The 16,598-nt window shown below is 56.7% G+C and overlaps 2 protein-coding genes across 4 annotated transcripts in view; both read left to right on the forward strand.

The window, feature by feature from the left end:
• Nucleotides 1-471: 471 nt before the first annotated feature.
• On the forward strand, nucleotides 472-12,308 carry SUMO3 (small ubiquitin like modifier 3). Its single transcript, XM_027041443.2, has 4 exons — nucleotides 472-641; nucleotides 5,241-5,369; nucleotides 8,949-9,020; nucleotides 10,948-12,308. The coding sequence occupies exons 1-4, from the start codon at nucleotides 621-623 to the stop codon at nucleotides 11,023-11,025; spliced, it is 300 nt and encodes a 99-aa protein (XP_026897244.1). The 5' UTR covers nucleotides 472-620; the 3' UTR covers nucleotides 11,026-12,308.
• A 2,119-nt stretch (nucleotides 12,309-14,427) lies between these two features.
• The window catches only part of UBE2G2 (ubiquitin conjugating enzyme E2 G2), a 38,241-nt gene continuing 36,070 nt past the window's right edge, over nucleotides 14,428-16,598 (forward strand). Inside the window, exon 1 of one of the 3 annotated variants that reach the window (XM_027041438.2) lies at nucleotides 14,428-14,551. In XM_027041438.2, the coding sequence (XP_026897239.1) occupies nucleotides 14,509-14,551 (43 nt within the window). In that variant the 5' untranslated portion in view covers nucleotides 14,428-14,508. Of the gene's footprint in view, nucleotides 14,552-15,430; nucleotides 15,450-16,598 lie in introns of those variants that run through there. The other 2 variants (XM_027041441.2, XM_027041439.2) reach the window with 2 other exon arrangements.

A 16,598-nucleotide genomic window follows, 5' to 3' on the forward strand; every position in this document is an offset into this window, starting at 1 on the left:
CACCGAGGAGGCGGAGAGGCCCTTCTCAGGCGCCAAGACAAAGTGTCCATCCTGGTTCCTGACCCCTGCCTGTGGGCGTTCCCCTGGGCGCCCCCGCGCTCCCGTGTGTGCCCTCGGAGCCCCTCGGTGCCTTGTGCTCGCCCCTCCCTTTCCCGTGCGCCCGGGGCCCCTGCGTGTCCTGGGCGTCCCCCTTCCCTGTGCGCCCCTGGAGCCTCCCCCCCAGCCTCCCGGTCTTGCGCTCGCCCTCCCCTTCCTGTGCGCCCCAGGGCCCCTCAGTATCCTGGGCGCGCCCGCCTTTCCCGTGCGCCCCCGGGCTCCTCGGTGCCCCGTGCGGTCCCGCTGTCGGAACGGCCGGATGGCGCGGGGCCGCTCCGTGACGCATTTCCAACCACCAGGAACCTCGGCCCGGCCGAGCGCGCGCCCGACGCCTCGGGGCACGCGCCTCGTGCACGCGCGCCTCCACGTGACCCCCGCGCCGGCCAACCGGCACGCAGGGATTTGGGGGGCAAAGCGCGGCCCCGCGAGCAGTTGCGGCGGGAGAGCGGCGGGCCGAGAGCGTGACTCGCCCGCTCCGGCGCTGCCTGCTTCCCCGCCGCCGCCTCCCGCCGCCGCGCGCAGCCATGTCCGAGGAAAAGCCCAAGGTAAGGGCCGGCGGGCGCGGGGCCGGGACCCCTGGGTCGGCCCCGCGCTCGCGCCGTCCCCGCCGCCCCCCGCCCCGGTCCGCGCCCGGCACCCTCCGCAACCTCGGGATGGAGGGGGAAGGGGAGGCGGTGTCTGCGGGGTTTCCCCGCGTCCTGGGCCTCCTGCCCCTCCCCCCGCACGCCGCGCCGCTCCCCTCCCCCTCCTACCCGGCTCCGCCCCGCCCAGGCCCCGCCCTGCTGCTGCTCCGCCCCATCCAGGCTCCGCCCTGGCCCCGCCCCGGCCCGGCCCCGCCCCGAGGCCCTCCTCGCCCCACCCAGGGTCCGCCTTGACGGTCCGTGTCCCGCCCCTCGGCTCGTGGGCGCCTTGCAGTTCCCGGAGCCTCGCTCGGGCGGACCTTGGACACAGCGGCGGGGGCGCGGCCCCTGACCGGACACTCCCCGCCGGGACCCCTGAGCCACCTCCGGATTCACCCTCCCTCTGCTCCCATCTGCGACCCTACCCGGGACCTACCCCTAGCCTTGACCTTTGCCCCACTACCCTGTCTCTCCGGGGCCGTGCTTTCCCAGGACCTTTCTCGCTGAGACCTTTCCCGGCTGCTGCCCTTTCGGCCCCCCGCGGTCCGCGCCTCCGCCCTGCGGGGTCTGGACGATCCCCCTTATGTCTTCGTAGGGCGCGGAGAGGGCGCACGCTGGGTACCCGCGGCGAGCCCGCCCCAGCCGCGTCCTGCTGCGCCCTCCAGTGTGTGCCCTCCCTTATTCATCGACGTCCTCGGAGTGTGTGCCCGCCCACCTCTCCATCACCTCCTCCGGTGTGCCCTCGACCCTCCCCGTCGCGTTCTCTACTGTGCACCTCCCCCTTACCTACCGCGTCGGGGTCGCTGTCCTGTCCTCCTCCTCATCACACCCTCTGACGTGTGCTCTCCCCTTCCCGTCGCGCCCTCTGCGGTGTGCTCCCCATCCTTTTTGGGCTCCCTGGTGTTGGCCCCTCACTTCGGTGCGTTGGCAGTCAGTTCTTAGGAGGATCCGACGTTATGTTACCTGCTCTTATTGTGTGTGTGTGTGTGTGTGTATTTTTTGTCTGCACTGTTGGGGTCTATTTTTTTTTGCCCAAGTGGAAGATCAGCTGAGCTGAATGCTTTGCATATAGGTGGCCTCCGACATCAGCCTGTTTGGCACTGGAGATGGCACCCCCTCTGCACAGAGACCGGAGCCCAGCCTCCGTACACACAGGAGGCAGAGCTGGGGTTGGGTGGACCCTCCCGGAGCCCCCCGTCAGGCCTTGGTGGAAGTTTGCACCGTCCTCGCTGTGACTTGAGAAGAGGTCACACTCCCGCACAGCCTCCTCGTTCCAGATGTGGTCGGAGCCTTTGCTTTTTACCAGCTCAGCCTTTATACCGGTTTCCCATCTTGGGCGAATTGTCTTCAGTGAGGCAAATATAAACGCCTTTACGGTTCTCTGGGGCTTCCTCTGACTGACGCGTAAATACGTGCGGCACTCGGTGTCTTTGCTGTACTTAAACTTTACCGTTAGGTGGTCGCCTTCTATGTTTCAGTTCAGTTGAGTGAACTTGGTTTAACTACTACTTTAAAGAAAAGATGTTTACTTATTTATTTTGAGAGAGAGCATGCAGGGGAGGGGCAGAGAGAGAGGGAGAGAGAGAACCCCAAGCCGGCTCCGCACTGTCAGCACAGAGCCGGACATGGGGCTCAAACCCATGAACCATGAGATGGTGACCTGAGCCGAAATCAAGAGTCGGATGCTCAGCTGACTGAGTCCGCCAGGTGCCCCTGTTTTCACTACTTCTGAACTGAGGCGGGGCTGTGCCCTGTGAGCCTGGAGAGGGCAGGAGGCACGCTCCCAAGCCATCATGGTGCTGGGATAAAACCTTGTGGGTCAGTTGGGAAAACAGCCCCCTCTGGTTGAGGCAGAGGGTTGACCTTAGTGATTTGAGGTCATTGTTTCTTTTTCTTTCACTCCTGTTTGCTAGGAACTCGCTAGGGGTCCGGGACAGGCCATTGGTTTAGTGTTCCTTCATTAGCAGGGAGACGGGCTGGTGACCTTCCCTGCCCCCACAGCCCCCGAGGGAGCTGGTGCCCCTAGCACCCTCCCTGAGCCCCTCCTGCCACGTTCCTCCACCTGGACTTGCAGCCACCGCCTGGCTTGTTTGCGTCCTGGGCGCTGTGTCTGTTTGTTTTGACACGTCGATATCTTTTCGTTAAAAAAGCAAATGCATTCTCTATCCACACGCAGAAGAATGAAGTTGGATTCTTACCTCACACCATGCACAAAAAAGCAACTTGAAATAGATCGAGAACCCAAATGTAAGACCTGAAACAAAACTCTCAGGAGAAGACCTAGGACAAAAGCTTCCTGACATTGGACTTGGCAGTGACTTCTGGATGTGATAGCACAGGCACAGCAACAGAAGAAAAAAATAGGCAAATCGCACTATTTGAAAATTAAAAATTGTGTGCATCAAGAGACCCCATCCGTAGAGTCAGAAGCACCCCACAGAGTGGGAGAAAATATTTGCAGATCATCTGATAATGGGTTAATATCCAGAATATGTAGATCACCCTTAAAAACAGCGCCAAAAAAGAACCTTACTCAAAAACGGACCAAACTCTTGAATAGACATTTCCCCAAAGAAGATCTGCAAATGGCCAAAAAGCACGTGACGTACGCTCAGTGTTGCTAACAGGGAAACGCAAATCAAAACCCCAGTGAGACACGCCTCACACCCGCGGGGTGGCCGCTATAAGAAAACAGAAACACGCGTCACTGGTGAGACCGTGCCGCTGTTGGGACGCTTGTGCCCTGATGGTGGGAATGTAAAACGGGGTGGTCACTGGAGAAACACCATGGGTGTTTCTAAAAAAATTAAAAATGGAATTACCGCATGCCCCTGCGATCCCGCTTCAGGGTGTGGGCCCCAAAACCCTGAAAGCAGGACTCCGAGCCATCCTTGTTCACCCACGTTCACTGCAGCGTCCTTCGTAATAGCTACAATGTGGAAGCAACCCAAGGGTCCTCAGTTCCACGGGACGAAAAGGGTTCCGGAGATGGGTGCGGTGAAGGTTGAAGGACATCAGGAGTGTATTTCATACCGACCTAAAGTGGTTAAGAAGTAGATTTTATGTTACGCGTATTCTAACACAAGACAAATTGGAAAAAAAAATCCTCTCTCTAAGCGGGTATGAATGCGGCACCCCGGACTGGATCCCAGAACAGGAAAGGACCTTAGTGGGGACATTGGGAAAATGCCAGGAAAGCTTGGCGTCCCGTTCCTAGAGACGCACGCCAGTGCTGGCTTCTCAGGTGCCAGATGGGTGTGGCGTGTGGGGTGCTGAGGTGAGAGGGAGCCGGCGAGGGGGGTGTGCGGCGGGAGCCCAGTTCTGCACCTCTTCTGTAAATTCCAAAATAAAAGCTTTATTTGAAAAAAAAAAAAAAAAGGACTCAACAAATGCATCCTTCGTCTCTGGGGAGAGGGGGATGCTCACGGGAGCGCCCCAGCTCCCACCTTGGACACCCCGCTTGCACTGCCTGCTTGCCCACAGCGGAGTCCATGTTCCGGAGAAGGAGGCCACCAGCCGGTCCACCTGTGTCCTGGGGCCGCTGCTCTCCCGGAGCCCTCCGTGTCCCCAGCAACCCGCGTGCCTCGGCACCGAGGGAGGGATAGGAACGGCCGTGGAGGCAGAGGCAGTACAGATGAGCCCTGCCCCCTGCCCTCAGCCCTCGTGGGTCGGATCCGCCCCACAGGACGTGCCAGAGAAAGGTGGGGGTGTGTGACAGTTGACATTAAACTTTATTTCTGAAAGGGCTCAGGCCAGCTTCGTCATTTTGTTCAAAATAAACGACTCCTGTCTTCCCCGGCAGTGCCAGATAAGTGAGGTGGCCCTGTGCCCACAGCACCTGCCGTGGCCGCCCTCCATGGCTCTGGGCAGTGGCTCGGGGACCCAGGCACCCCCAAGAGCCTGCTGCTCAGGGTTCTCCTTAGTCGTGAACCTTCGTTGTCTTGTCTTCCCAGTCTGTATAAGTCTGTACAACCTGTGAGTATGTGGTTTAAGAGTAATCTTATAACAAAGATGGAATTTTTTTTCTAGACTTATTAAGCAGATTTTTTCCTTTGAATTTAGAATCTGAAAATTTTTTAGATTTGCACTGTTTCCTCTCAGATGCTTAACAAATACAAAAGTGAATTGTGTGTAAAAATGAAACTGTCATAGGAGTGGTTCTAGATCGCAGAACTTTAAGAGTTCAGTTTCATTTATTTATTAAAAAACTTTTTTTAACATTTACTTATTTTTGAGAGACGGAGCGTGAGCAGGGGAGGGGCAGAGCGACAGGGGGAGACACCTGAAGCAGGCTCCAGGCTCCGAGCTGTCAGCACAGAGCCTGACTCAGGGCTCGAGCTCACAATCCGCGAGATCGTGACCTGAGCTGAAGTCGGACGATTAACCGACTGAGCCACCCAGGCGCCCCTAGAATTCTGTTCGTTTTAAAGACCTACACCCCAGCAGTTACCCCCAGACTCGCGTGTGAAAACGGCGGCTATTTGGAGATGTGGTCCTGAGACCCGGTTTTGCGTGTCTTTGCAGGAGGGGGTGAAGACCGAGAACGACCACATCAACCTGAAAGTGGCCGGGCAGGATGGCTCCGTCGTCCAGTTCAAAATCAAGAGACACACGCCGCTGAGCAAGCTGATGAAGGCGTACTGCGAGAGGCAGGTGCGTGCAGCCCTGCCGAGGGCCAGGCCGTGTATGTGTGTGCAGCGCGTGTGTCCTGTGTGTGCACGCGGGTGTGTGCAGTGCGTGTGCGTCGCGTGTGGGTGCCCTGCGTGTTGCGTGCGCATGGTCTTCCTCGGGGGCAGTTATCCGGTGCCCCTGTCGGTCACCGCCATCAGCTCTTCCTCGTGCGCACCTGTCACACCGCCCGCCCTTCCTCCGGAGTCTGGCGGGTCCTCCTGATGCAGCTGGGGTCACGTTCAGCTGCAGAGCAGTGAGCGCGTGTGTGGTTCTCCGGCAGCCAGAACACGTGTGTGTGCCCGCCGCCCTCCTCACTGCAGTTTGCAGAAAGTGCTTGATTCCCTCCCTTTGCTCGGCCGTGTGCGCAGCGGAGCGATTGGCCGGCACCCGCCCCCCACCCCCCACCCCGCGGTGGCGGGCCGGTCGCTGTAGCTGTCCTCCGGGTCAGCAGCGTCTCTATAGACTTGGGGCTCACACAGCGCTTGTGCTTCCCGCCACCGTGTCCCGTGTCCTCGTTCTCGCTCGGGGACTCCCTTCGCCCCGGGGCTCTGCGCCACCCGAGGACCTACGTGGCGGCATCGCTGTGGCATCGCCGTGGCGCGTGGCCCGCCCGGCCTCTGCTCCCTTCGGTGGGAGGCGGCCTTGCTCCGAATGCTTTGCAAATGCTGGTGGTTGGTTGGTTCCCGTCTTGGCTCTGATGACGCCTTGGGCTTGTTCTAAAAAACACTATAAAAATCCTACGTGCCGTCCTCTTTTTCTCCCTTCTTTTCAGACTTGCTCCTCAGAGGCAGTCACTCCCAGCCCCTTCAACTGTTTCTTTCGCTCTTTCTTGGTAAATAGGTTTCTGTTTCTGTTTCTTCATGTTTTTGGCCTTAGAGATCATTTTCCCCCAAGAAGGGTGGAAAGTCCTAGCTCTCTGACCCTGCTGTCTGTTCACGTCCCTGCCCCTGTCCTTCCAGTAGATTGCCCTGGAATGTGCCGGGTTCTGCCGAGGCCCAGGAGGTGCTGCCCCGGAGCCCGGCTCCTGTCCATGTCGGGTTTCTGTTGGTCAGGTGGTGGTCATGTGTGATTTTCTGGGTGTCCGTCAGTAACGTGTCAGCCACGGTCTCCACAAGTGCCGTACCTCCACAGTACCTGGCCTTGGGCACTGCGGGTGCATCTTTGGCGTCCGGCCGCCCTCCTGCCCCTTCCTGCCCGGGCCACACCGGTGGCACAGCTGTCATCGTGGAGCCACCCTGGAATCCATCTGGAGGCTTCTTTTGCCTGCATCCTGTGTGTCTTCTGGATGAATCTTCATCCTGTCTCCCAGCATCTTACTCGAAAGGGTTATCAAGGGTAGCGTCTTTGAGACTCTGTTCTGAAAATGATTTGCTTTTCATGAACCTTCACACTTCACTATTTGGCTGCACGTAGATTTCTAGGTTGAATTTCTAGAAAAGTCATTTTCTTTTTTTGGAGTTATCACATCGCGTTCTTCTAATGTTGGTGCGGCGAGTTCGGGGACATTCTGATCCTCTGTCCTTTGAATGCACTTTGCTTTTCTCTGAGAGCTTTTGGGACCTCCTTCTCCTGTCTGGACACCTTGCTCTCATGTGCTTTGAGAGCACGATCGTCCTCTTCACTTTCTCGGTACTTTCTACTTTCTTTTTTCTAAAGTAATTTCTACGCCCAACGTGGGGCTTGAACTCACGACCCTGAGATCAGGGGTCACATGCTCCACCGTGCCACCAACTGAGCCAGCCAGGCGCCCCTCCGGTACTTTCCACATAGAAACTTTTCAGTTCAGGAAACACGACTTACATTGGTTCTTCCGTGACTGGCCTCTGCCGTCCTGTCCCCTGTGTTCGGAACGCCCACGCATGTTGGAGTCACCTCTTCTGGAGCTGTCCCTCGAGATCATCGCTGCCCACCTGGCACTGACCGGGCTTTAGCGTTCCTGACGGTTTTCTTTCTGGAAGCTCCTCTCGATTTTCTGTTCCCACCTTATGTGGACAGACCTGCTTCTGTCATGACGTCTAATTTCCAAATGGTCTTCATTCCTCCCTGTTCTCTGAGGGTTTCTTTCCCCAGTAGTCAGTAATGCTCGTTTTCTGCCTCCCGGAGGATTTCTAGTGTGTGTGACCTCCGGCCCCTCCCTTCCCCTGGGTCTGGTGCTTTCCTTCCTTGCTGGCTGCGTGTCTCACGTGCCTGAGCCTGTCTTCACACGGCCCCCCAAGTCCTGGTGAACCGCTCATATTTAAGAATGCAGCCCAGACAGCTGCTGACCCACTCGCCGCCACGGGGTGGCCGGCCAGGACTGGTGGTTTTGTGGGGGGGCTCCCAGGCGTCGCAACCTGTGAGGCAGATCTCCCAGAAGGGGCCCCCCCGGGCTCCTGCCTGTGCCCTGGGGGTGCAGCCGGATGGGCGAAATGGGGCTGCCGTCACTCGTGCCTCGCATCCTGAGTCCAGGGCTCGGCGTTAACCTCTCCAGAAGTAGACCTTTGCCCTTGGGACGTGCCAGCCGCTTGGGGCTTGGGGGGCCCCGATATGGGGGTCCAATAGGAACTTTGAGGCAGTCATCCAAAATCAGCTGCGTGCTACATCTCTGCCTCCGGGTGCCCGTGTGCAGGTCCCCAGGCCTCCGGGGGCTCCCTGTCTTGCCCCCACCGCCACCCTGACCTTGGGGTCTCGTGTCCACAGCCCCGCAGCCCCCAGCCAGCAGCCACGTCGTCTGCCTGCTGGCCCGTCTCCTCTCCTGTTTTCTTTGTCCTTCGTTGTTTTATGTCTTCCCAGGAGGTTCAGGGGGAGCAGAGATGCATGTTTTCATGCTGCCTGTTGTGTTCAAGCGAAGTCAGAATTGCTTTTTAAGAGGAGGTGCTTTTTCTCATCGACCATGTTCGCCGTGCCCTGGGGACGCAGAAAGTCTGCCTGTGCTGCTCCCTGGACAGAAATGCTCTGCTGCAGCCACCCCGGGCCCGGGGGTCAGGACTGCTTCCCACCCGCACGCGGCCCTTGACCACAGGCCTCGTCCTTACCTGACGGCTTCTCTTGGAGGAGTTTAAAAAAACATTTTTTTTAAAACGTTTATTCGTTTTTGAGAGACAGAGAGCATGAGCGGGGGAGGGGCAGAGAGAGAGGGAGACACAGAATCCGAAGCAGGCTCCAGGCTCCGAGCTGTGAGCACAGAGCCCGACGCGGGGCTCTGACCCACGAGCTTCGAGATCATGACCTGAGCCGAAGTCGGGGGCTTAGCTGACAGAGCCCCCCCCAGGTGCCCCTCTCAAAGTTTTCAAGGAGCCCCTCTCCAACAGTGAAGGATTGTGCTGGCTCCTCGAGGGAAATGAGGGGGTGGGTGGGGCCGGGCACTTGCAGCAGCTGGAGAGTGTCAGAGCAGTGGTTTCTGGAATTATCCCTGCTGGGGCATCACGTGAAAGAGATTGTAGGCCCACTGGCAAGCTTTTATAATCAAGTGGATCAAAAACCTCTATGTTCAGAATTCAGGTGTTTTGAGATAAATGTCTTATTTTTTGGAATTAATGTGTTATCTGGAACTATCTAATGATAATTGGTTTTTCTTTTCAGGGCTTGTCAATGAGACAGATTAGATTCAGGTTTGACGGGCAGCCGATTAATGAAACAGACACCCCTGCGCAGGTACGAAAGCTCCGTGTGTGCGCGCGCTTTCTGCCTCCTTCCCGCCGCGCTCGACCCGCTCCTGTTGGGAAGGGCTTGAAAGCTGCTGATGGGTGCTCATGCAGAATACTCTTCATTTCTTAATGGTTTTAATTATTAGGTTAGTTAACTTTTTTGGTAACGTCCATTTCTGAGAGAGAGCGAGAGAGAGACCGAGCGCGAGTGGGGGAGGGGCAGAGAGAGGGAGACACAGAATCCGAAGCAGGCTCCAGGCTCCGAGCGGTCCGCACAGAGCCCTACCTGGGGCTCGAACCTACAAACCGTGAGATCATGACCTGAGCTGAGGTTGGATGCTTAACTGAGCCACCCAGGCGCCCCTAGGTTATTTCATTTTTAAATTCTGAATGTTCTGAAGTTTTTGAAATGAGAAACGTGCACTTGGTCACATAGCATCCTCCACACCGGGGGATGGGGCAGGAGGACCGGGTGCTGAGCGGCTGCGTCCGGGTCACGGACGAGGGTCACGCAGACCCTCCTGGCACCCCTCCCGGATGTGGTTTCCACCCACCCCCCGTCTGGACGCTGAACTTGCAGCTCAGTGACCGTCCTGATTCTCGTGTCCTTTCCATATTTATGCACGCGGGGCATGGGTGCCGAGGACAGGCACAGCCGTCATTATCAGCCACACGGTTTCTCCTCCGCGTAGCCCCCACACCCCCGTCCCGTCACGGTGCATCACGCTGCGGTGAGGAGGGCTTCGGCCTTGAGGTCGGCAGGACGGCCTTGGGCTCGAGAGCCACTGACCCTCGCGGAGTCCCCACCTTCTGCAAAGTGGCGAGGGTGCCCGTTTTCTCCCCTTTGCGGAGTCGTGGGAATCGTGGGACTGGTTCGCGTGCGGGGACCGCGCAGCGAGAGGCTGTGTCTCTGCCCGCCCCCGGGTGTCACGCGGCTGGCACTGGGGTCAGGGCCGGAGGCGCTCCCCGCCGGCCCCAGCGCTCCTTCTCTGTGTTTCTGGGAAACGTTACTGCTTCCAGCCAAACAGCCTGTTTCAATTGGCAGAGGCTTCCTTGTGTTCAGAGAAGGGCGGACGAGGCGAGGTGGTCGTGTGCGCCCTGTGGGGGAAAGCAGCAGCAGGCGGGAAACGTTTGCGGCTTCCCTGCCCTGGTCTAGAGGGAGAGGGAAGGGGCAGAGTGGGGCAGCCAGCGGTGCTCCACTTGTGCGGTTTAGATTCAGCCTGCTTTGGAGCTCACGGCCATGACCCCGCTGCGCCTGTCATGAGGTATGTGGTCCTGCTGGTCCCCAGGACTCCGCACCGCTCGTTAGAGGTGTCTGATGGGAAAATGATTTTGCGTCATGTTCAGTAAAAGTTGTATTTATTTCATTTTTTGCCAGAGAGGGGAGAGAGAATCTTAAGCAGGCTCCACGCTCTTGGCACAGAGCCTGACACGGGGCTCGGTCCCGTGACCCCGGGATCACGACCTGAGCTGAAACCAAGAGTCGGACGTTCGACTGACTGAGCTGCCCAGGCGGCCCTCAGTAAAAATTTTAGACACTCGTTTATTGTTTAAATGAGACGCAGTTTTTCTTTCTTTCAAAGGTTTTATTTATTTTTTTAAGTAACCTGGGCACCCAACATGGAGCTGGAACTTACAGCTGAGAGCGAGTCTCCTGCTGTATGGACTGAGCCAGCCAGGTGCCCCAGAGTCTTACTTTTTCCATCAGCGTCCTTAGCTTTGCACGTTCTTTTGTAAGTTCCGTCAGGGGAGGCTTGGGGGTGGACAGGGCTTCTTGGAGATCCAAAACCAGCATCTTTTCCCTGCACGGTACACACGAGGACGGGTTTGGGGACGGCGTCCTCCAGGGTGAGGAAGACAGGTCCGTTCTGTGACAGTGAGGAAAGTAATCGCTGTCGCTCTCTCCCCGTGCCCGTCACGCCGCCCCCCGCCAGCTGGAGATGGAGGACGAGGACACCATCGACGTGTTCCAGCAGCAGACGGGAGGCTCGCGGGACAGCCGCTGTCGCTAAGGGCGCCGCCTCTACAAGGACCGTCCCCACCGTGTCTTCGGCCTTGCGTCTGCTGTTGAATAGTGAACAAGTGGCCATGCCAGTCACAAAGGAGTCTGCAGAGACCCGAGGACAGTCACCAAAATTACTTTCCTCTCTGACATTTTGCGAGGGCAATTCAGAACTCTGTCTGCAGGGGGCCACCGCTGACACCCGGCCAGTCACACTTGTCTTTGCGTAAGATGAGTTGCGAGGTTTCTTTTGGTTTGTTTTTGCTTTCATTTTCGTCCCCCCCCCCACCCCAGAACATTGGCCCAAACTGTGGTCTGCAGGTTCAGTTTTCGTCTAGATGGGGATTTTACCCCAGGTATTGAGCGCCCCCCCCCCCCCGCCCCCGCATATTCCAGCTGAGAACTCCCAGCACCACAGTGGGGATGCTTCCGTTGGACAGGTTTTGGGGGCAATTTGGCGATGGAGACAAACTTTCACTATTTCGTATAGGCACAGGTTTTTAAAATGCTAAGTGTTGCATTTTAGAATATGGTAAAGTTGAAGGGAAAATACTGGAATGTGTTTTTAAAAGGTAAAACGAAGGATAACCAGGTCCTTCAGTAACATGGCGCTGGGTGCCCCGCTCCTCGAGTGGCCCTGTGGTCGGGGTCTGGGGTCCAGGAGCCATCGCCACCCACTGCCTGGTGCCCGGTGCCACGGCACAGGCAAAGGTCAATGCAGCAAAAACCCTTCTCCCCTGAATAGAGACGAAAGTAACCCCCACATTTCTCACTTGGTAATAGTGCCGTGGCCTCAGATTTCTCCTCGCATTTGCTTCGGACGAATAATTATGGTCTATATATTAAAAAGCAAGATTCAGTATTGCACTTAACGTTTTTGTGTAAAAGACCTGCTTCCAAGTGTGTTACCAGTGAAGCCCATGGAAAGGTGACCCCGCGTTGCCCTCCTGGACTTGGTCTGTGCTGCTTTGCAAACAGCTACGGGGTTTATGCTTTAGTACGTGATTGCAGTTCTGTGAGATGTTTTGGGATCTGTACCAGTTAAGCCCTGATAGTTTTCCTCCTGTCGTTCTGTATGGACCCACTGCTGCCTTGTTCTAGTCCCGGAGTGTGACCATGACCGTCCTCTCTTGCTTGCCTGAAATCTTGCTGAAGATGTTCGCATTTCCTTTGTGTTTTGCTGTTTGGGCATGGGTGGGACGTCTGCTGGCTCTGTTGTGTTTATTCCCCAATTTGTACATTATTTGTTGTCCTTTGCTACTGTAAACAGTAAATATAGTTTGGTATTCTGTCTCTTGGCTTGTCTTCAATACTGCGTTTGGCCATTGGGGCCTAGGTCACAATTCCGTACCTGTACGGACCGTGCAGCGAGGCATGTACACTTGAAGGCCGGTTATCCAAAAGTAAGTATTCACCCGATGGCTGCCAACCGCATCCTTGCAGCTAAACCCACGCCAGTCCCGGCATTCTCCTGCCGAGGGGGGCACCCCCTCATTCCTCATGAGCTCTCCCAGTCTGCAGCTGAACCAGCGGCATGACACTTTTCCTCTCTGGGGTGTCGTGTGTAAAGACAGGGTAGATTTTGGGGGCAGATGAATAGGGACGTTGGTCTGGGCTTCTCAAGTTTTTGGTGTTCGAATACAAGGCTACTTTCCCTTGTGCAGTGAACAGCCTACTTACTTACGATATCTTGTATACCCTTACTCTAAAATATGCGTACTTGGGAGGTTTGTTTGCATTGTTTAATTTCATTCAATTCGGTAAATAATGCCATGCCCAGGTCCAAAGCTGCATCCACGAACAAATCAGACAGAAACTCCTTGTCCTCACGGAACGTGTAAACTCCCTATTTACAGGAGACAGATAATAACAATAAATAAATTTTATATTATGCTAATAGATTATATAGGGCATTATATGGCAAATTCTATAGAATAATAGGTAGGATGTAAATGTGGAGATGAAAACTTGTTTTTTAAAAGGTGTACATGTCTTTGCATGGGAGAGCCATAAAGGAGTAAATGTGTTTACTTTCTTTGAAGCCAGGCAGTGGGGTTCTAAGAAACATAGGTAGATTGCCAAATCACAGTGGGTCATCTGGGAATAGAACCACCAGGACCTGAAAAAAAGGGCTGTTTATCCCCATGTTACACAATCGTGCAGAAGCCTGAGAAGCAAGGAGCTGGAAGGGGTGGCTGGAGAAAGCCACTCCAGCCCATCCCAGCTAGGGCGCCGCTGCCTCAGGGCCACGCTGGTTGGCACGTGGGCAGGTGGGTAGAGCAGGAGTTGCTACTTTTCCCTCTCTGGCCTTCCTGGAGCTCCTCTCTTCGCAGAGGGGTTCCTGTGGGGCCATGCTGATGCAGAAGAAAACCACCCTGGCGCCAGTCTCCTTCCAACCTAAGGCCTGTCTGAAAGAAGTCAGGGGGGGCATCAAATGCCTTCTTCGTGGATCTTCTTGCTTTCACTGCATTGGGCCTGAAAGTCACTCTGAAATGGTCCTGTGCCACAGATGTATTTTTTTTTTAAGTTTATTTTGAGAGAGAGGGAGAGTGCGAGCAGGGGAGGAGCAGAGTATCCTAAGCAGGATCTGCGCTATCAGTGCAGATTCTGGATGTCGAGGTGGAGTTTGAACTCATGAACCATGAGATCGTGATCTGAGCCGAACTCGAGTCCCACTCTTAACCAACTGAGCCACCCCGGCGCCCCCCACAATGTGTACTTTAACGGATGGGTAGGATCTTCAATTTTTATCTCCGTTCTCTTTAAAGAATACACACCTGGAATGAAATCTGCTCAGGCAGCAGTCTACCTGCCCTGCCCTCGGTTCCCACCGAGTGATGGAGGCATGATGGAGGCTGCCACCCTCCGTCTCCATACTTTGTCCCCGTCCTGTCCCCCAGGCGCCACCCTCCATCTCCATGGACGTCCTGTTCCCGTGCTGTCCCCCGCCACGTCCCCCAGGCTGCCGTCCTCCGTCTCCATGGACGTGCTGTCCCCGTCAAGTCCCCCAGGCGCCACCCTCCGTCTTCATGAACGTCCTGTCCCCGTGCTGTCCCTCGTCAAGTCCCCCAGGCCGCCGTCCTCCGTCTACCCCTCCCTCATTCCAGTTCTCCATCTCCATCCCTGGTCCCGATCCTTTAATCAGACCTTCCCGGGGCACCATCGGTAGGATGTAACCCGCTCTGGGAGTCCGCGGCTCCGGGATCTCCCGGAAGACCCAGGCCCTCCAGGAATCTGGATTGCCGGGAGCGACGTTAACCTACAGAGGGGCCGAGGCCCTGGCGTTGGGTAGGAACCTCGGAACCCTGCGATCAGGCCGTCCCGGCCGCCGCGCCTGCGCCGCTCCCCGTGGCGGCGGCGCCACCGCGCACGCGCACGCCGCGTCCCGGAAGGGTTTCCGCGTCCCGGCGTCGACCCGGAAGCAGCCCGGCGGTGGGCGGGAGAGGCCGGCGCTTGGGAGGGGAGGTCGCGCAGCACAGCTGTTGCCGGGACGATGGCGGGGACGGCGCTCAAGAGGCTGATGGCCGAGTACAAACGTGAGTGCGGGGGCCGCGCCTCCAGTCTGGGGACCCGCTCCTTCCCCCCCCCCCGCCCCCCCGTCCGTCCGCCCCGGGTCCCGCGCGTTCCTCGAGCCCGCGCCCCCCCTCTGCCGACCCCGGGCCCTGCGCCCCCCTCCTCCCTTCCCCGGGCTCCCACCCGGCGGTAGAGTCCCTGCTCGGGGAGGCCCAGGGCGCGCACGGCCGTGTGTGGCGGCCTGAGTTGGTGGAGATGTGGGAGCCGCGGACGCCGAAAGCACTGAGTCATGCCCGCTTGTTCCCGCGTAGGCGCGGGGACGGGAGTTTGGTCCTGGGAAACCGTGAGCCCTAACGGTCTGCAGTCCCCTTCCTCCGCTGCGCCCACTGCCTGCTCTTGACTTCATACACGAACTCGTAAAGGGAACGCTTGAAAAAGGACAGTCAGCATCACTACTCCACGAGTTTAGAAACGCGTAAACAGTTCCACGCAGCCTTTGTTTTTGTCTTTGGCTCCTGTAGTAATTTAGAGGACTCCCTCATTCCAGCCTTGCAGGAAAACCGGAGTTGCCTACTGAGAAGCTGAAACCAAAAGCGTATGGAGAAAAAGCGCATTGTGATGCATGTGGGGTGAAAGGTCAGATTTGGCTTTCTCTTGAATAACGGAACAGTTGTTGAGTAGTGCCACCTGTCACGCTTCCTAGGTGGTGGCCAGAGAGCCTCCTTGGTGCTTTCCTCGCCAGGGAAAGGTTCTGATGTTTGGGGAAAGCAAAGGGAGAAACAGACGAAAGACGAAGAACATTCCGTGTTCTGCCTTTTTACAGCCCCGTTGAGAGAGTTGCCAGGAGAGGTCATGGGTGAAACGGATGTGTGGCAGGTGTCGTGAGCTGCTGGTGGAGACAGGGTGGTCGCCCGCTTGTGGGTAAGAGAGGGTCTCTGCAGCCGCAGTCCCGGTTCAGCTGCTGCTTGTTAGCTCTCCGGCCCAGGCCTTGACCTCTGCACTTCGGTCCTCTGGGAAGGTTAATGCTTTTCAGGATACTTGATAGATAACTCTGATTTTGGTAGCTGGTGTTGTTAGGGTGACATTGAGAGTACTTCAGAAGAAAGTTGAAAGTAAACCAAAATAATGACTGTGATAAAAATACTTGGTAAAAATGCACGGAGCTCAGTCCCGTAACCGGGTTGGTGGCCCTGCACGCGGAGGGTCCGTGTTCGGCGGGAGCACACCAGCGTGATTCACGTGTGGGTTCATTAAAGAAATGTTTAAACACTGCTCGCTGCCGGTGTCCCCTACAGTGGGAGTGTCTTTGAGAGACTTGGGGGCAGAGTATGAACGGAGGGTTGGGTGGGAGTGGGGCACTGTTGCCTGTGTCCTCACGGGAGACCTGGCCGGGGGTCATATGTGTGGGAACACCTGTCATTCCTGCCTTCCCCGTCCGTGCTTCGGTGTCTGTCTTAGGCTGTTTAGCCCTGTTTCTAGACTTCGAGAAAAGGTTATTTTCTTGTGTGTTTAGGGAAGGAATCTGTTAAGCCTGCAAGGGGAATTAAGTTCAGGCTGCTGCTTCAATCCAGTCTCTGCATTGTTGAACTTGTATTTCCTAAGGATACTGGCGGTAGCAAAGGTTACTCTTCCCTTTACTGTACTTGCAGAAACTTCATCCGTTATTTCAACCATGTTGTCATTGTGCAGTAATAAAACACAAATAACACTTGACTTCCAAAGCCGTATCACAGAAGGGTATCGTATGCATTTTTATGTGTTGATGTGACTTCTCGGAGTCCGTGGGAAGGCAGAGCCCTGAGGAGGTCTCCTGAGCTCGCCGGCCCCTGGTGATCCCGTCGGACGCTAATCTGGGCGCTGCTGTGAAGGCCCCCCCGCAGGTGTCGCAGGTTACTAAACCGCCGTCGTGCAGGTAGGGAGATCATCCTGGATTACTGGGGTACAACCCGTTAACCACACGAGGCCCCGGAACAGAAGAGGCGGGAGAGGAGAGGCAGGAGGGGGCGTCTGAGACGTGCAGAGCACGAGAAGGACTCCACCTGCCGTGGCTGGCTCTGGAGTGGCCAGGAA

This window comes from Acinonyx jubatus, chromosome C2 (assembly GCF_027475565.1).
Source record: "Acinonyx jubatus isolate Ajub_Pintada_27869175 chromosome C2, VMU_Ajub_asm_v1.0, whole genome shotgun sequence".
NCBI classification, from domain to species: Eukaryota; Metazoa; Chordata; class Mammalia; order Carnivora; family Felidae; genus Acinonyx; species Acinonyx jubatus.

Excerpts from the sequence above, each read along its gene's own strand:
- SUMO3 (XM_027041443.2), top strand. The coding sequence starts at position 621 with ATGTCCGAGGAAAAGCCCAAG. Across the intron at positions 642-5,240 it reads TGTCCGAGGAAAAGCCCAAG|GAGGGGGTGAAGACCGAGAA; the intron begins GTAAGGGCCGGC and ends GTGTCTTTGCAG. Across the intron at positions 5,370-8,948 it reads AGGCGTACTGCGAGAGGCAG|GGCTTGTCAATGAGACAGAT; the intron begins GTGCGTGCAGCC and ends TTTTCTTTTCAG.